This window comes from Punica granatum, chromosome 1 (assembly GCF_007655135.1).
Source record: "Punica granatum isolate Tunisia-2019 chromosome 1, ASM765513v2, whole genome shotgun sequence".
NCBI lineage: Eukaryota > Viridiplantae > Streptophyta > Magnoliopsida > Myrtales > Lythraceae > Punica > Punica granatum.
The window spans coordinates 43,689,552-43,709,330 of record NC_045127.1 but is presented as its reverse complement, the minus strand read 5'-3'; the positions used below and the strand labels follow the sequence as shown (position 1 = coordinate 43,709,330).

Here is a 19,779-nt window from a genome sequence, read left to right as displayed (position 1 = left end):
GTCCGTCAGGAAGAGACACCTTTCAGGATCCGAATGCTCACACCTGCACACAAGGAATAGCGGCTAACGGTCGTTGTCAGTCACGCAATACCGCTGGAATTACGATGTGCAAAGGAAATCTATGTAGCGATACTTCGGGGATTTGGACACAGTGGCCATTTGAGGGGCGGCCGTGTCCCCGAATGTGACATGTACTTGACTAAAAGAAAGGCTTTTTTACAAGGAGGGGCATGGCCCGCAGAGTTTTGAGTAAAGGTAAAGGGAGGGATCTTTAGGATCCTACAAATTAAGGATACGACGATTCGACCCCATTTCGAGGCATGTCTCGAGCCTGGAGAGTCGAAGAGAGTTTGCTTGCGTCGAGGACTGCCGAACCACTACTAGCTGTAGCTTCACGCGAAGTGCCGCTGTTCTTTCGTGGTCAAGCCGACAATTGCCCCTAATTTTTGCCTAGGCCGTAGGATGAGTAACGACCTAGCGGGGTATTTTATATGACTTTTCTCACATGAGTGCTCACCTTTTGCTACGATCGCCCCTGTCCGGGTCTGATCGCACCTCTCGGTTCCTCTAACTTTTGCCTAGACCGCCCTTTGCGGGTTTTCGGCCTAGCGAGAAATTGATTTGCGCTCTCCTTTTGCCACGACTCCCCTTTGCGGGATTTTAAGTCGTGCCCCTCGTTCCCTAACTTTTGCCTAGGCCGCCTCAAGGAGGTTTTCGACCTAGCGGGAAAATTTCTTATTTTTCTCTCTGAAGTATCCTTAGATGAGAAGAATTGAATGGACAGGACACGTGCGTGATAAGTAGAAAATGTGGTGAGGTGAAATGGCACAGAGCCCAAAGGAAGACAGAGGAAGATAAGGGCCTGGACGGTAGCCTGAAACCTCCGAGAACACAAAGAAACCGCCGGATGACAAAGAGGCCATTAAGGGTAGTATTTCTTAAGGGCATCGGCATTGACCGGGAGTGTGTTTTCGGTCCCGTCCATATCGCTTAGGATAATTGCCCCTCCGGAGAAGACTTCCCTGACGACGAAAGGTCCATCATACTTGTATGTAAACTTGCCCCGAGAGTCAGGTGTGATGTGCAAGACCTTTCGTAGGACGAGATCACCGGGGCGGAATTCGCGGTGGCGAACCCTTGCATTGAACGCTCGAGCCATTCTTTGTTGGTAGCATTGACCGTGGCAGAGCGCTGTTAGCCGTTTCTCGTCAATGAGATTAAGCTGTTCGTAGCGCTGCTTCGCCCATTCTGCTTCTTCGAGCTTGGACTCGGCGAGGACCCTTATGGAGGGAATCTCCACTTCGATTGGGAGGATTGCTTCCATGCCGTAGAATAGGGAGTACGGAGTTGCCCCGGTTGAAGTGCGGATGGACGTTCGATATGCCAAGAGCGCAAAAGGGAGCATCTCGTGCCAATCCTTATAGGTCACCGTCATTTTCTCGATGATCCTCTTGATGTTTTTGTTCGCAGCCTCCACCGCACCGTTCATTTGGGGACGGTATGGTGTGGAATTGCGGTGGTGTATTTTGAATCGCTCACAAAGCTCATCGATGATCCTGTTGTTCAGGTTCTTAGCATTGTCGGTGATGATTGTTTCGGGGACTCCATATCGGGCGATGATGTCGCGCTTAAGGAAACGTGCCACGGCATTTGCGGTGACCGAAGCGAGCGTTATGGCCCCACATTGAAAAGGGCCACGGGGCCGCCATCGGGCGTAGCTCATTGGGGGGTGCTTTGATCTGATCGGCATAGACCTGGCACAAGTGGCAGTGTCTGACGTGTTTGGCGCAGTCGGCCTCCATGGTGGACCAAAAGTAACCTAGGCGCATGAGTTTCTTGGTGAGCATGAGACCGCTCATATGGGGTCCACAATTCCCTTCATGTATCTCTCCCATGAGGCGTTATGCCTCGTTTTCGTCAACACACCGGAGTAGCGTGGCGTCGAAGGAACGGCGGTAGAGAGTCTCTCCGCTCAGGAAGTAATGCGCTGTGAGTCGCCTAAGTGTTTTCCGGTCCCGACGGTTGGCAAATGTCGGGTATTGGCCAGTTTGCAGAAAATGTTTGATGTCTTCGTACCATGGCTGTTCATCGGTCGCCTCGATTGTGTCGCAGTAAGCCGGGCCTTTGGCAATCTCGATCTCAAGTGGCTCGATGAGGTTTTCTTTTGTGATGCTCACCATTGATGCCAGTGTCGCAAGTGCATCTGCAAACTGATTCTTGATACGTGGCGTGTAGGTGAACGAGATTTTCTCGAAGTTCTCCGCTAACTCCTCGAGATACTCGTGGTATGGTACTAACTTTGCGTCTTTCGTCTTCCATTGCCCTAACGTTTGGAAGATTGTGAGCATTGAATCTCCGAACACTTCTAGCTCCTTCACCTTGAAATCAATCGCTGCTTGCAAGCCAAGGATGCATGCCTCGTATTCGGCCACATTATTGGTGCAGAGAAAATTAACTTTTGCTGCAATCGGGTAATAACGTCCGTCCGGGGATATCAGCACTGCGCCGATACCAGAACCGGTGGAATTCACCGCGCCGTCGAAATACATCTTCCACGCGGTCCCATCCTCCTCCTCATCTACTCGGAGGATCCCTTCGTCTGGAAAGTCGGAGTTGATCGGCGTGTCATCCTCGATGGGAAATTCCGCCAAATGGTCTGCAATTGCTTGCCCCTTGACTGATGTGCGGGGCACATACTCGATGTCGTACTCCGTCAGTTGACAGCGCCACTTTGCAATGTTCCTCATGGAGGATGGGCTACCAAGTAGATATTTCAGGGGATCCGCTTTCGACAGCAAGCGGATAGTGTGATAGAGGGTGTACTGTCGAAGTCTCTGCATGACCCACACCAGTGCGCAGCACATCTTCTCAATCTCCGGGTAATTGGATTCCCCTTCAGTAAACTTCTTGCTCAGATAGTAGATGGCATGTTCTGCGCGTGTGGACTCATCTTCTTGTCCCAGCATGCACCCCAATGATTGCCGGCGCACCGTCAGGTAAAGAATGAGAGGTCGACCTGGCGTGGGCGGGACCAACACCGGCGACTGAACTAAGTATGTCTTAATATCGTCAAAGGCCTTCTGACAATCGTCGTCCCATTCAATTGCTGCATTTTTACGAAGCAGCCGGAAGAGGGGTTGACACTTATCTGATAAGTTCGCGATGAAACGCGCGATGTAGTTCAGTCGTCCTAAGAAGCTCCGTACCTCGCGCACTGTTGATGGCGGAGGTAACTCCCTAATCGCTTTCACCTTGTCAGGATCGACCTCGATGCCTCGTTCGCTGACCACAAATCCTAGCAGTTTTCCGGATTTCGCGCCGAATGTGCACTTGGCCGGGTTGAGCCTAAGCTTGTACTTCTTGAGACGTTCGAAGAGACGCCTCAGATTGACGAGGTGATCCTCTCCCTCCTTGGACTTTGCGATCATGTCGTCGACGTAGACCTCGATCTCCTTATGCATCATGTCGTGGAAGAGCGTAACCATTGCCCGTTGGTAGGTTGCCCCGGCATTTTTGAGCCCGAAGGGCATGACCTTGTAGCAAAACGTGCCCCACATCGTGATGAAAGTCGTTTTGATCTTGTCGTCTTCAGCCATCCGGATTTGGTTATACCCCGAAAAGCCATCCATGAAGGAGAACTGATTGTGGCGCGCGGTGTTGTCGACCAAGACGTCGATGTGAGGCAGAGGGAAGTTGTCTTTAGGACTAGCCTTGTTGAGGTCCCGATAGTCGACGCAAACCCTGACCCTTCCGTCCTTTTTCTCCACGGGCACGATGTTTGCCACCCATTCAGAGTAATTGCAGACTTCTAGGAATCCCGCATTTATCTGCTTGACGACCTCCTCCTTGATGCGGAGGAGAAGGCCGGCTCGCTGCCGCCGTAGGTGTTGCCGTTTGGGCGGGAAGTTCTCTGTATCGAGTGGGAGAGAGTGCTTGACTATCGACGGATCTAAGCCCGGCATGTCGGCGTAGGACCAGGCAAAGACCTCTTGGTACTCCTTCAAGAAATCGATCATCCGAGCTCGTTGTGTTGGATCGAGGCCCGTCCCGATCTTTAGCGTGCGAGGTTCCTCTTCAGTGCCTATGTTGATTTCTTCTGTTGGCTCAACTGAGGTGAGTTGACGGTTCTCGAGGCGGTGCAAACTCTCCTCTATCTCAGGCACTCGACCGTCCTCGTCGAGCCCTTCCCCGAAGTATATGGGTTGGGGCTCTTCGAGGAGTTCTTCGGATGGGTTCGAATCGACGCGTCGAAGATTTGGATTCGAGTGGAGCCTGGAAATTTAAACGAGTCGTCTTAGAAATATTTAAAGTGCTGCGAATGAGTAAGAGAGAAGGAAACGAAGGAGACACGAGAATTCAAAAATGCATGTAGGGATTTCATTGAAGGTGGGAACATTGATGCCATAACAAAAACCCCTCTTCCGTCGTGTGGCTTATGACTTTGCCGACACGGGAAACATCGTCTACAAAGATAGCCTTACACATCGGCGATTACAGCCGAGTAGCGCGGGACTGAGGTCCAGTTGTTGAGCTCCTCATTCTCCTGCGCGAGGCGGATGTAGACCCCTGAAGGAGTCTCCTCGGTGACGGCGTATATGCCTGGCAGATCGACAAGCGCGTCGTCTAAATCCGAGGAGGGGCCGTCAAGAGTACCTCCGACGATGTGCTGTGATCCTGAAAAGAAGTGGGAGAGTGGCGGAACTGGGGTGCCCCTGTTGATCTTCCCGTAGTACGCTGCGAGACGGTGGAGGCGCTTGCCTCTACGGGCTTCAATAATCTCGTGGCAGGAAGGGCGAAAACCGAGTCCCCTCCTGTTCTTGTACTCTTCGATCTCGATTGGGCGGTTGATCCCTTGCCCACGTGCTCCGAGTCCGGAACCCGGAATGTAATTATGGCGCAGCAAGATCTTCCCCACCATGCGGTCGGCGCGGGACGGACCGGCCTTTCCGTAGTCTCGGATGACGGAGATGGTGTCGAACGAATGGAAGGGGAGGTTCTGATCGTCCCCAATACTGATATAGGGGACAGCCGTCTCCTTATAAATCGCATAGTCCTCCTCACCTTTGACCGTGATGAGTCGCTCTTCCACGATGAACTTAAGCTTTTGGTGCAAGGTGGAGGGGACTGCGCCCGCAAAATGGATCCATGGCCTCCCGAGCAGCAAGCTGAAGGCATTGGGGATGTCGAGCACCTGAAAAGTGACATTGAATGAACATGGACCTACCTCGATCAGAAGGTCGATCTCTCCGTTCACCTCTCTCCGCGAGCCATCGAAGGCTCGAACCGCTGTCTTGCTTGGACGAATACGATTCAGATCCACATTCATCTGCTTCAGGGTGGAAACAGGGCATACATTGAGAGCCGAACCATTGTCGATCATGACCCGGCCTACCACGAAGTTATTGCACTTACAGACGATGTGCAACGCCCGCGAGTGTGCGTACCCTTCGGAGGGAAGCTCGTCATCCGAGAATGAAATATTGTTGGAGAATATCGAACCAACGGTTTCTTCAATGAGATCTGGAGCCGTCCCTTGGGGACCTGTGCCGCCGTCAGGACCTTCAGGAGCGCTTCACGATGTGGCTCCGAACTTAAGAGAAGGGCGAGTAGTGAAATGTGGGCCGGAGACTTGCCCATTTGTTCAACAACCTTATACTCGCTTGCCTTGATGATCTTCATAAAAGCCTCGGCTTCCTCTTCGGTCACCTTCTTTTGTGGGATCGGCGTAGCTTCCGGGGCGATTCCTAATGTCGCAGCAGGCGCCTTTCCTTTGTTCGCGACCTCCGGGTTTTCATACACTCGTCCCGAGCGCGTCACGCCCATGACGCTGAATTGACGCTCGAGGTTCCCGACACTCCCTTCGTAGGTCCACGGAACCTTGCTATCTTGATATGGCTCTCGTGCGGGGACATCTATCACGAATGGGGCGGGCGTGGCATCAAACCCCGCGTACCCTATACCGGTTTCCGCAGGCACATATTCGATTACGAACGGGGCGGATGGCTCCTGCCCGGTCTCGTACTCCCCTATGGCGCAAACACTGATCATGTTAATGCTGGGTCCCGAGCTTGACCCGTGATCGGGAAGAGGATTAACTTGCACGTTCGGAGGTTTGACGGCGTTGAACGTGAGTTGTTTGCCATCAATCATAGCTTGGATCTTCTCCCGCAGCTTCCAACAATCGTCGGTGGTGTGACCGGGTGCGCCCTGATGGTACTCGCAGTGCCGACTCTGATCCTGAATGGTGGGGTCGAAATCGGGGTTAGGCGCTACTGATTTAATCCTATTGCCTGCGAGGAGTTGCCGGTATATGTGGGAGAGCGGGGCCGGAAGGGGTGTGAATTGTCTGCGCCGCGGCGCAGTGCTTTGTTGGTCCTGCGGGGCCGGAGCCCGTTGCACCGGCTGAGGAGTTCTCGAAGCCGGAGGCCTGCTTTGTTGGATCGGAGGGGGAATAGGGACGTAATTGTGCGGGGCCGGCAACGGAAAGGAGGCCGGCGGGGGGAATAATATACTTGTTGCGCTGGGAGTTGCTGCTGATAATGCACCGGAGGTGGGGCATACGCCTGAGTGGTCGGTGGTGCGGGCGTGTAATTGATGGAATACTGTTGGGGGGCTTGGCGCCCTGAGTTAACAGCATTGACGGACGCGTCTTTTCCTCTCCTGTTTCCCGCGGAGGGTGTCCCAGTAGCAACCTTCTTCGAGGACTCTCCCTCTTTCTTCTCGGCCGGTCCTTCTATCTTGCCGAGCTTAACGCCGATATCAAGCTTCTTCCCGGCGTCGATAAGGTTGGAGAACGAAGACGTGTGAGCCAACAGGTGCAAGTAGTAGGCCCCTTTGAGGGTAGAGTGGAATAATTGGATCTGCTGCGCCTCACTGATCGGGGGGACATGTTTCGCCGCTCTAGCCCTCCACTTTACTGCGTAGGCCTCGAAGCCCTGATCCTCGGCCATCTCCATTGTACTGAGCTCCAACAGGGTCGGGGGCGTTTCTGCACAGTACTTGTACTGGTCGATGAATTTGCCCGAAAGGTCCGTCCATGTAGGGATATCCGCGGCTTTCAGTGACATGTACCAATCAAGAGCCGCTCCCGCCAAACTGTCCTGGAACGTGTGGATGACGAACTCTTCGTAGTCCCAGTACTGCAGCATCTTTCCCCTGTAGTGACGGAGATGGTGACGGGGGTCGGTAGTGCCATGGTACCTTTGGAATTCAGGCACCTTAATCTTCGGGGGTAGCCGCATACCCGGAAAAAGACTCCAATCGCAATCGCCGGCATCGAGGCGAGGACCACCTGATTGTAAGGCTTTGATGTTCTCTTCCATCTTCTTCAATCTCTGCTCCTGCTCAGTCCCCATTTCCGGGAGAAAGTTTGTCGGTGGAGCTATGGGGACAGCCTGGGTTGGCGTGCCCGGTTCAGGGATGGGAATGTTTAGGGGAGGTAGAGTTGGGTAAGAAAAGCTGATGTGGGGTTGTGGAGCTTGGAATGGGACAGGCTCGGCTGTGTGAGCAGGAGCGTGGGGGCTCTGTGCCGGGAAGACCATCGGCGGAGGAGCCGCGTAAACCGGTGCCGGAACCGGTATGGACATCGGCGGCGGTACTAGAGTAGTCGGGTTCGACGGTGGAAGAGGAATGGCTGCCGGGAGAGTCACCGATGGCGGAGGGACGTTAGCTGGGAGGCCCGCCGGTGCGTGTATCGCAGGCGCTTCAATACCTTCCGGAGCATGGGTCGGCGGGACCCAAGGGTTTGGGTCGACTGTTGGCCCGTACCCCGGAGGCGGAGTAGAGTTCGAGGAGGTGCGGTTTGGAGCTCTGAGTAGGGCCATGAGCTCGGCCATGTCGGCAGCCATCTGATTGACCGTGCCCCTTAATGTGGAGATATCGCCTTCCAGTGCGACGATGCGGGCCGCACCCTCTGTAGAGGTGGACGGTGCTTGGGCTTCCGATGTTGGGACTGGTGGCGGGATTTCTCCCGAGTGTACCGGGGGTGCGCCTGCAGGAGTTAGTGGTGGCAGTGCTTGAGTCATGGACGGTTGATAATAAACCGGCGTCGGTGGAGTGTTCTCCTCGGAGCTAGCAAGCTGATTGTTCTGTGCCATCTTCGATTGCAGACGAGTGAGATAACGGTGTGGCGCCAGTTATGGTTACCTGTATTAACAAGTGTGTAAATATATACGCAAACGAGTTACGTTCTAAAAATAAAAACGTGTGACATAATAAATAAGGGGATGACGTGCATGAGATACATGGATTTGAAAACTAATGTTGTCACTCGCATTGATTCAAAAGGTTTCTAAGATACAATGCAATTAAAAACAAGCCCTAAATCGTTCTTCCACCGCGCTCAAGGTGCGAGTGACTGTTGCCGTGGAGAGCACCGATTCAGGTGAGGGCCTGGTGGAGGCGTCTATTTTAAGGGGTGTGTGGACCTCCACGGGCTCTCTTCCTGAACCTCTCCAAGGCGACATTCGCTCGTGCCAGCTCCTGTTCGCGCCTCTGCAGCTTGGCGCGGGCCTGGGCAAGCTCTCTCTGTAATTGTCGTTGATCCACAAGCTGCTCGTCTTTCTCTGCGACTTCCCGACGAAGGTGATCTCTCTCGGCCCTGAGGTTAGCAAGCTCTGCTTGAATGGCCACGTTCGGGGTGAAAGACGCTCCCGTTGGTCCGTTATCTTCAGCTCGTGGAGAGTCGGCGAGATCCTCGTGTGCTGTAGGACCCCACCGATAGAAACGGAGGACATATTCCTCGGTAGCCTGGAAATCCTGTTCTTCAAGGGTTGGATGCTCGGGGAAATACGGACGCTCGATGACCACGGTTCGCCACGCGTCCAAAACCCGTTCGATGTCTCTTTGGCGATCCACGGATGTCTGATCCTCCCGCCAAGTGTGTTCGAATTTAGCCCGTGCCGTGTCCTCGGGGACTGTCTGCAGGCTGCCAAACTGCCTCATCACTCGTGCCGGAAAATATGTGGTGGACCCCGCATGACTCACGAGTGGTACTCCGTTAAAATCAGGGCACCTAAGGGCTGCGGGTCCGGGTGGCATCCACGCGGCTCGCCACTTAAAGCCCCTAGGTGGTATTTCGCGAAAAATCTTGATCCACTCGGAAACCTTGCGTTCTTACACACGTATCAGAGATAATAACTGCGAAATGATCGACCCCGAGCGACTGAAAAACAGGACTGGCCTCACGAGACCGAAGGGGTTTGCATGACTTTGAAGCCACATTTGTAAGAGGATTGGGGACCCTCTCAACCTACGATCAGCTGTTCGTGTGATGCGGTCGAGGGATCAGATAGTCTCGACCACTAGGCCTACCTCATACTCGCGGCCTCCGACCACTTGGAGGACGACGCTAGCTAAAGTTGCGTCTATACGATCAGCTGCGCGAGGGAATAAAAGAGTCCCAAAAATCAAAAGTAAAACTGCATGACACAAATTCTTTTGGAAAAGATCCCCTCGGACCACGCGTGATTGTGAATCGATAAAACGGAGTAGTTTCGCAGTTATTATCTCTGTACCGCCGGAATATGCGAGTTCGGCCTGCAGCGAAGACCTTTGCACCCCGAGTAGGCGCGAAACTAGAACTGGTCGAGTAGTCTGGAAATTAGGCTCTATAATTCCGTGAGTGACTGTGGTCCGGCCGATGAGGGTCCTATACTCCTCAATAGTAGGCGCGAGCTCGGTGCCTTGGATGTTGAAGACGGCGTGTGCTGGATCCCAAAACGTTACAGCAGCTCCGAGAAAATTCCAGTCTACCCGACGAGCGGACAACAGAGGTACATCTCCGACGAAGGTGGTGATGTAGTCTTGATCAATTCGGCGCAGGCTTATCCATATGCGGTTGATTTCGTCCAGTGGTGGTGTGATCCTGTCGAGGCGCGGAAAGGAGGCCGGGCGCGACATCCCTTACCAAGATGAAAGGAAAATCGACTTAGGACTCATCAATGCGAGTGACACCCTAATTTTGAAAATTATATGATGTATGCATGCGGAAATGTAAATGCCCACGGCTTAATTGAATTACAAGGTGTATGTACATGTCTCTCGAAATTGGAAAAGACTCAAATGGCGCGCAGGCCGACTCAATGGACTGTCGTTGAAGCCGAGTTGGAGGATGGCATGAAGCTCCTGCAGAATGCATGGTTTTAGTGCTACAGGGACCGTGCTACGTAAGGATGGGGGCTCTCGACTCAAGGGTGTTAATTCCTTGAAACCGAGCGGGATTCTTTTCAAGGCCTAAACGGCAGTCGAACTGCGCGCCGTACCCCTACTTCGAACCCCTATCTAACCTATGCTCCTATTACCGGTCGTGGGACGCGACCCATAGGTACCTAGAAGCTAGTATGATATGCAATGCATGTGCGGGAAATAAAAGTGCGTCAAGTAGATAAGCGGGAAATGCGGAAAGCGGTAAATAAACAAGCAAACAAAGCAAGCGGGAACGAGCCCGAACCCTCTAAGTGTCCCCAGTGGAGTCGCCAAGCTGTGCGCACCCGAATTTCATCTCGTCGGGGCACGCGTGCGCGCGCCTATGCAACGCGGCTTGGGAGTGTCCACCTTCCCGGGGACGCGCGACGGACGCACGTGAGAAGGAGTCGCCACTTGCCATTTTACGACCCGAAGGTCGAGGGCCGGCAAGTTACCCGGGTCTAGGGGTACGGGGTACACCTAATTGCTAAGGCATATGGTCTGCGAAACCCGAAGTTCCGAATTCGGGGGTTCTGTTACATGCGAGCCTATATCTCGCATGCCCTATCGGTACTCTAGCTTGTCTAGGCTTGCCATTTTAATTTAATTACCGCTTAATTAGGTTCCGCTCATCTTACGCGTTTTGACACCGTAAATTCGAAGGAACACTCCGACCGTCCACTCTCGACCGGGATTCTTACATGAATAAATGTACAACATAAATCCTTACATTGTCCTCTCAAATAAATAAAATACAAATTACAGCAACTGAATCCCGGTCGAATCGCGTTCGGTTATTATTCCACTCGTGCTCACCGTGTGGTTTGAAAAGACCGGAATTGAAATTAAGATGCGCTCAGTGTTAGGGGGGTAGACCCCGTGATCTACGGTGGGGCGTTGGATCCCCTATGGGTCGCATCCTAAGGGATCGAGCTCGATCCGCATAACAAAACAAGTGCAAGAATGTAACAAAACGGGCATAAATAAGCAAACAACGGGATTTTGTTATTGCCGAATTTACGTGAATTAACCGATTATTAACCGGGGTATCTTGGCATACAAATCCTACCCTAAAACAAACAAAGTAGGTACAAGGTGTGAATCGATCAAGGATCGCCTCAGGAAGGTATTTCGCATTTGGCATTATTTTATGAGGACCTGACGTACGTGACGTCTGTTGTCAAGCCTTGTGTTTGTGGGTTATTTTTAGGGTTGTTCTATGTTGTGACACTACGGTTGTTACAGGTTATTACCAAACATTGATTCCGCCTGTACATCCTAAAACCTAGTGCCTATCCCACTATTGCCCATTTTGTCTTAGCCGAGTATACAATTAATTCGGTATTTGTATTTTGAGCTAATCCACCCGAACTAACTACCCGAGACTATGCTAGAATAACAAAAACTCATCGGTCGGATAGGGCGGGCTATGCAGATGAACCTGCGCCTAGATAGGTAGCCCATCCCTACCCTGATACCGCATGTTTCTCTTATTCTAACCCTAGGGGGGTGTCGCTAGGTTGCAAATAGACGATTTTGCCCTTGAGATAAAAATTGTTTTCGGGAAAGAGAGATTACGCGGTGCGGGCCACCTCGGCCTGTGACCGGCGCTAACCGATCCCCTGGACCTTCCAGGGTTGTCAAGAACCCTAAAAGAGCCAAAAGATCGGTTAATCTATCCGGAAGTGATCTAAGAAGAACTTCCACGTCCAGACCTGAGTTTCCTGAAATCAGGTGAGGCCTCGAGTCAAGACGCGCAAGTCCTTCCTAGACATCCATGTCACATCGAACTACGTGTCTCGAGTTTTATAAAATTTGCAAGTTTTGAGTAGGGCACCAACGCATGTTTGCAACCTATCGACGCGTGTTACCGGTTTATTACCAATTCGTACAAAATTATTAGGGCCAAGTGAATTAATTAATCTTGTGAACGTCCAATTACCCCATTAGTGAAATTATTGATTAAATAAATTAATGTTTTGCCAAATGCTCTAAATATTCGGGTTTCGGATCGTCGAGCCGATCATTGATGGACTGTCCGATGCGAATCCTAATTCCCGATCGCCTTAGGATTTAAAAATTAATTTTAAGTCGAGTTTGCATGATTAACCCGATTCATGAGAGGTTTCGATTTAAACGATAAAGCATTTTAAGCACAGATCAAGAGCATATCACCACATCAAGCACGGCGAACATACAAATTTACATAACCGGTGCCGCCATGATCATGATAAACACATACAAACATACACGCAAACACGATATCAACGAAATCGATAAAACGGCACCGATTCATGGAAAGCGGAAAATCATGCAAAGCACACACGTTGTCATGCCGTATACATATAATTACAAGAATAAAATATTTAAACATGGCATACGCGCTGTCGGTCGGTGATCCAAGTAGGAAAGGGCTGGATGTCTTTGGAAAATGTTCAGGAATGATTTGAAAATTCCAAAAAGTTCAGGGACTAATGTGAAAATTCCGAAAAATTCAGGGACTGATGTGAAAATTCGAAAGGTTCATGGACTAATGTGAAAATTCCGAAAAATTCAGGGACTAATTTGAAAATTGCAAAAAGTTTAGGGACTGATCTAAAAATTCCGAAAAGTTCAGGACTGATCTGGAGATTTCGAAAAGTTCAGGGACTGGTTTAAAAATTACGAAAAGTTCAGGACTGATATGGAGATATTAGAATGACCGGGACTTGACTGGAAACAATTTTAAAATTCGGGGCAGATCTGAAAAAATAAAAATGCGTCCTCTGGACTGAAATGAGACAAAATGAAAAGTTCGTAAAATCGAGTTCGCGACGAATCCGATCACCCACACGATCCAATAACACTCATTTCACATCATATTCATCCAAGCAAACGTAGATATTTGGCAAATGAGCCCTAAACATGCCACTAATTAGAGGATTTACCTAGTTCGGGGAATTTGGGGGTGAATCTGTAAAATAAAAAAATTTAAAAAAAATTTAAAAACGCCGGACGGGTTGGGCTGCTAGAGGGGCCGGATTGGGCCGGATTTGGCCAAACTGGGGTATCGGGCCGAACTGGGCCTTTGGCTGCTGAACTGGGCCGATGAGGGCAGACTGGGCCTGACTGGACCGCGGTTAGTGGGCCGGACCGGACCGCGATGGCTGGGCTGGGCTGGCGTGCGCGGGCCGAGCTGCTGGATGGCGTGCCTGTTCAACCCGAAAAAGAGAAACCGACCCGGTTAGCAGAACACGGAAACTCAGAGGAAGAGAGGAGGCGGTTCGGCGGCCGAGCCGTGGGCGAGGCAGACTCGAGCTGCGGGTTCAGCGAGGGAGCTGGAGGTTTTTTTTTTGGCCGTGGGCGAGCTGCGGGTCTCGGCGTGGGGTCGAGCTGTGGATCTCGGCGGAAAGTCGGGATGGGATTTTAGAGAGAGTTCGTGAGCTGAGGGGGTTCGAATCCGGGAGCTGAGGGCGAATCATCCGAACGAGCTGAGGGAGAGCGTGGGCTGTAGGAATTTTTCCGAGAGAATCGATGAGCTTCCGGGATTTTTTTCGTCTCCGCCCCCATTTTCGTGTGAGCTTCCGGTTTTGTTCCGGAATCGAGAGAGAGAGAGAGAGAGAGAGAGAGAGAAATCGCGTGCACGAAATCCATTCGCGTGTGAAGAGGAAGACGTTGGCGTGTGCAGAGGAGTTGGCGTGTGGCAGGCTCGGGTGCAGCGGCGCGGGAGGCTCGGGTCCGTCCCTGCCAGGAGGGAGAAGAAGAAGGAAAGAAAAGAGAAAGAAAAGAAGAAAAGAGGAAGAAGAAGAACAGGAAAATAAATGATGAAAGAGGAGCAGCGATCAGAAGTCAGTGACTTCTGACCGTTGCTGACTTTTTTTTTTTTTTTCGAATTTCAAAATCGACGCGCGTATAAATTTAAAAATCTCGTCTTCTTGATCGGACGTCGGAAAAATAATTCGCGACTGCCATCACGCTTCGAAAAGTTTGATGATCGATATTACGCGATAAAATTATTTTCAATCTCGAATTTTGTCCCGAATTTTGAAAATTGACGTCGATGCACGCGAAATTTGAAAATGTCCCAAAATAGTATTATTTTTGAAAAATCATAAAATTGGTGCTAGATTAGGAAAATGTGCTATCTCCGAAAAGTCGTGAATACTCGGGTAATTAATCGGAAATACTTCCCTCACGGGCGGCAAAAAAACGACGATTCTGCCCCTCTGAAGCCGGTGGACCAAAATTGGGTGCTGACAATTATATAACTTATATTGAAAAAGAAGTAATTGATCATATATAGAACTAAACCATAAACTATTGGCATGTGAAAGAAATTAAAATATATGAAATTGAGCGTAAAAATGTATGAATCAAATTTGTAAGAGAAATTTCAAAAGAAAATACTGAATAATTTAATTAGTCCAACTTCTTCGAATACTAAAATTTTAAACTATATTTTGATATTTTTCTGATTCTTAAAAAGTATATTATTTTTAATATATATATATAATTATTATATAAATGAAATAATTGTATGAAAAGATGAAACTGCTTATAATAAAAAGATAGAACACTAATAAAATAATAATTTTTTTATAAAAATTTTCCCAATATATAACAATAAATCACTAATTCTACGAATTTATTGTCATATAACTAAAATTGACTCCTATATTAGTAAATGATCTCTCATTAGTGAACAAAATTTTAAAAAGTTCAAGAGAGTTAATTTAATCATGTAAATTTCATTTACTTAATTGGATGTTAAACCTAATTTCTATTATGAGATTAAAATTGTTATTATTATTATTATTATTATTATTATTATTATTATTATTACTTATGAACTTACAATAATATAAAAATGAAACAAGGATGTCACAAAATTTGCATGTTTAAAAAATGGATAATGAAGTAAATTTGTATGAACTTATCATAAGGATGTCATCTACCATAAAACTCTCTAACATACTTATTATTGAATAAATATAAAATATAATGCTCTCTAAGTGGAACTGTTTGTTGCAAAATAGAAAAATTAGTCTAATTTTATTATCATGAACTTGGAATTAATTACTAAAAATATTTTATTGTGTTAAGAAGCCAAAATATTTTCCAAAATTCAAACTAATTTTTATAAAAATGACATACATGTTTTAAGCTGATAAATAAAAATAAAATTTTCAGAAAAGTTATGGTCTTATAAATGAAAAATATTATATAGTTCTATGAGCGTAAACTCATAAATAGAACAAAAAATGACATTTTAAAAATAAGAATCTCATAAATATTGTTTAAAAAAGAGCAAAATGAAGTTTTATTCTAAGTACTAAACTTAACATATATCAATCTACATTGATAATTAACAAAAATATGATAATGCATATCAATTGAGATAAATAGTCTCAAAATATAATTATAATAATCAACTTGCTAAGTGGCAAAAAAATAATTAACTTGCTCTCATTTTTAACAAAAATATTTGAAATTATGTTTAATAATTGAAAATTTTATTATTTTTAATCAGAAAATCCGTGTTTCAAAATATATATAATTATAATAAGAAATGGTATAGGATTATGTGAAATGAACTCGTGTAACGCACGGGATAGAATTAGTTTTATTTATTTTTGCTGAAGTTAATTAAATAGTTCTGAATTATGAGGGTATATTGGATACCTTATCCTGTCACTTCATTTGGAGGAAGAGAAATGGAGGACGAGGGAGAGTTCGCCTCACCTCGCTTCCTCTCTATTCAAGCAAATGGTTAATGTTTGAACTAAGACGGCTTGATTTAGCGGTTTGGTGTTTGTTTTCCTTAAGTTAACTCCTGAATTCAAGTCTTGTTAAGGAAACAAATTCATATTTGAAAGAGTTTTGATTTCTTAGTGAACCGACCTAGCTCGAACTGAATATCATGATGAACATATGGTTAACGTAGTCTCTATTTGTTCTAGAGAACTAAATATAAAACTAATTTTAATTTTCAAATTTTCTATTCTGTCCAACCAAATCAAACAAATTTAATCCGAACCTTTAATTTTAATCCTATCAATTCTACTCATTGTTATAGCAAGTCAAATCTGACATAAATCCCACCTCGCTAAAGTCCGAATATGAGTGGTAATTTGTACGGTGAATTGTGATTTTGTTGCTTATTTTTTTTCATATCAAGGGAGTGCCTGGATCCAATTCGTAACCAAGACCAAGAAGATGACATTCATGGACTGTCTTGAGATCTTGAAGCAAAATATGCAATTCTTTTATTGGACACATCACAAGCAACCCAACTGGAAACACTCAACAAAGATCGTACTTCTTTTTTCTTTTTTCTTTTATTAAAGAAAATCCCGTATCCGTTTTAAATTATATACGAATGCATATGCTGTCTTAAATTTGCGCATAAACGTTTTAACTAAAAACCATCTTCAGGTCGGGTTCATTTATGCGTTTCAACATGATGAGGTATGCCCAGCCGAGATTACTAGCCATCAATTATTCTGGCATATCGTGACGTGAGCCTCGCCTAGCCGTGGCCTTGGTCGAATATTACTTGGGTGGGGAAGGGCACAAAATATGACACAAAAGAACAAATTAAACAAGGACGACAGGACCATGTGAGGGCCCATCGTTGGAGCAAGATAAGCTTAACAAATGCCGTTCTCACTCCATGACTAATTGCTTGGCAAAAATTTCTTTCCAAAAAAAAACAGAGAGAAAAAAAGAAAGAGAGGATTTGGCTATTGGCTTCACAAAATGCCAAGGCCGTGAAGCCAAACAATGTACAATCTTCAATTTCTGCCTCATCTCTTCTAACAGAAAACAACAACATCCACGTAACTTTCCATGATGTGACCCTTATATGGTCCATGAAGAATCTTCTTCATATTTATGAAATTGAAGAAGAAGAATTATGTTGTTTACACTGAAATTCAAGGTGGTATGGAGGCCCCTAAAAGGGACAAAGGGACGACCTTTGGACTCATTCTGGAGCGATCGCTCGATTCGTTTTCGCCTATTTCATCCCTCTTTGATCTGACTTCCCGAACCTCGTTCTTCTTTTCCCTTTCGCCTCATCCAGAAAATCGGGATCAGTCACGCTTCTGACGGTAAAAATAAATGTAAAAGAACCAAAGGTTAAGAGAAGCAATAAGATCCTTCCGCTTAATCCAACGTAAATATGCATGCCCAGATCCTAAAGCCCGGAAAGTTTTCCCGAATGTCCGAATGGTCTCATCAAAAGGTCTATGATCATTCACCGAAAGAAAAGGTCTATGATCGATCAAGTAAAAACTAAAGTGTCTCCGTACCTATTGACCTTTTGCAATGAAGAACTGCCTCATAGATTGAGCTCTCAACATCGCTCCATTCACCCGCGGAATAGGAAGCTACACTATGAGAAGGAGATGCCTGGGGTGAACCGTGCCAGCTCCTTACTTCGCGTACTCTCCTGTCGATATCGCCTACTCTGACACTCTTCCTCAAGTACCCGTCCTTGTGGCACAGCGGCTTAATGCATCGAAAGCATTTCCGTAAAACTAGTTTTGACGATCTCTTCCATCTTCGGATGAATTTATGCTTGATAAGGCCAGTCGAGGTTGTAGATATCTGGGCAGAGGGAAAGGCAGGAACCGCTAGAATAGGTTCCGAGTATGCCGAAGTCCTGGCCTTTGGAGACTCCGCCAAGATAGGCCTTATGATGCCGTTTGAGAAAAGCTCATCAGCGTGAACAAAAGTAGAGGTGGGGCAGGCGACGGAAACGTTGAAGTTGAAGTTGTTGGATCCCTCGAAGCATTCCTCCACTTCATCGTGCGGGTAGACGTACTCGAGAGGGTGGTCGAGGGACGGCCTTTTGTTCGATAACCAACTGTATGAAAAGCTTTCGATGGCTAAAGGTTTGGAGGTCTCCATGGGAAGGCCGTTTAGCTCCAAGCCAGCTCAGGGAGGAAGTGAGGGGAAATTTAAGGATTTATGTAATGTTTCGGAAGGACAAGGATAGCACAAATGTCGTACGCAGAACTCTATTATTATTGTGATCAGGATGACCACAAGAGTTTTAAAATTTTAAAATTATCGTTGTAAAGGCCAAGCATGAGACAAGAAGAAACAGTAAAATGGATAGGGTTGAGTTAGTTTCTCTATCGAGACAGATATGCCTCGATTGGATATTATGAGGTTGAATTGGTAGGAGAGTTTGTTCCCCCTCTTACAGTAATTTTATGTTCTACGTTAAATTATTATATAATTTGAGTGCACTCTATTATGACCGAGAAATTGAGTGCATTATTTTTTTCGGTATTAGAGAGACCCATAATATTACTACAATAAAATATTAATATTAATAATACCTAATAAATGAACATTGATAGTTTCATCCTTAGAATCGAACATGTAACTTCTTGGTTGGCAGACGAGTGCATAAACTACTGCATTACATCCTATATCTCAATTCAATGTATATCAGAACTAGCAGGTGCAACTGTTGGCTAATCCACATGTAAAAGTATCTCGACATTTTGGCCCAATTGATGGCCGCTGCCAATAAGTTGGTATCTTCTAGTCTTTTAATAATAAAAAATGTAAAATTATCAATGCATATTCATCCAGGTGATTTGACATTTATTCTTTTAAATTTCGGATTCGAATCTTGTAAATGAAAAAATCTATAACTTAAAACCCTTTACAGATTGACGGAGCTCAAACGACATAAACATGACTATTCGTCGAATAATTAACATCATTTTTTAATTGGTACCATTTGATTGTTGTTTTCTCTTATGGTCAATAAAAATAATAATTAAACAAAACACTCGGAAGACGAAACCCTTGAGGTCACATGCCAGGTCAATTGGCCCAATTTATCCGTCTAGGGCATCACAGAGGGTTTTCGGGACTCTGGGATTAGTCGGACGAATCCTGGACACTCCCAATTAGCAAAAAAAAGAAGTAAAGAGCATGGGAAAATACAATGTTTCAACTATAAGGGAAGCTTATGGCCTAATATAAGAATATAAATAATAAAATTAAATAAAGAGGCACATAAATCTCACCGATGAGATAAACATATGACCTAGCATAATAATAAAAATAACAAAGTTAAATAAATGGACACATATATCTCATTGTTAAGGATTAAACCCGACACCTGATTGTTTTGGAGGGGCTGGTGGTACCATGCCAAATCCCCGTTTTCAACCCAATGCTATTTCATTCATTATTTATTTATTTTTTTGCCGATATATGAGGATATATCTTGCCTTTTTTGCCCATTTGTGGCGATATACTTGGACCAATAAAAAATAAAATTACAATCGTTTATATCATGAAGGATTCATGAAGAGCCTACTAGTTGTTAGGTTACTACTGGTGGGTGGATCCCATTTTATTCAAACACCAAGGTGGGAAAAGAAAAAAAAATCATACTGCCAAGACTGCCTCATCAACCGTACGTGATCATACAAGTTTGACACCGATGGTGAATTATTATTTTATTTTGGTTTGTTTATGTATCAAGTTCATGGCGTGCGCCAGTTAGATACATAACAACTTTATTATAATATGCATATATATACATATATAAATATGTCAATCATAAATATTATCTATGTATAA

At 46.4% G+C, this 19,779-nt stretch overlaps 2 protein-coding genes across 4 annotated transcripts; both read right to left on the bottom strand.

The window, feature by feature from the left end:
* Nucleotides 1-3,823: 3,823 nt before the first annotated feature.
* On the bottom strand, nucleotides 3,824-8,096 carry LOC116206446. The gene is made up of 5 exons (XM_031539325.1): nucleotides 6,291-8,096; nucleotides 5,445-6,237; nucleotides 5,014-5,388; nucleotides 4,514-4,863; nucleotides 3,824-3,910 (listed from the first exon to the last, which is right to left on the bottom strand). The coding sequence occupies exons 1-5, from the start codon at nucleotides 8,094-8,096 to the stop codon at nucleotides 3,824-3,826; spliced, it is 3,411 nt and encodes a 1,136-aa protein (XP_031395185.1).
* Nucleotides 8,097-16,814: 8,718 nt separating this feature from the next.
* LOC116211330 (probable membrane-associated kinase regulator 6) lies at nucleotides 16,815-18,171 on the bottom strand. 3 transcript variants are annotated; one of them, XM_031545851.1, is made up of 2 exons: nucleotides 17,478-18,171; nucleotides 16,815-17,267 (listed from the first exon to the last, which is right to left on the bottom strand). In XM_031545851.1, exons 1-2 carry the CDS (start codon nucleotides 18,076-18,078, stop codon nucleotides 17,263-17,265), a joined length of 606 nt encoding a protein of 201 aa, XP_031401711.1. In that variant the 5' UTR covers nucleotides 18,079-18,171; the 3' UTR covers nucleotides 16,815-17,262. The 3 variants fall into 3 exon arrangements, with proteins under 3 accessions (XP_031401711.1, XP_031401561.1, XP_031401636.1); XM_031545701.1 differs by having other exon boundaries at nucleotides 16,815-17,232; XM_031545776.1 differs by having other exon boundaries at nucleotides 16,815-17,270; nucleotides 17,478-18,168.
* Between the last annotated feature and the right edge of the window lie 1,608 nt (nucleotides 18,172-19,779).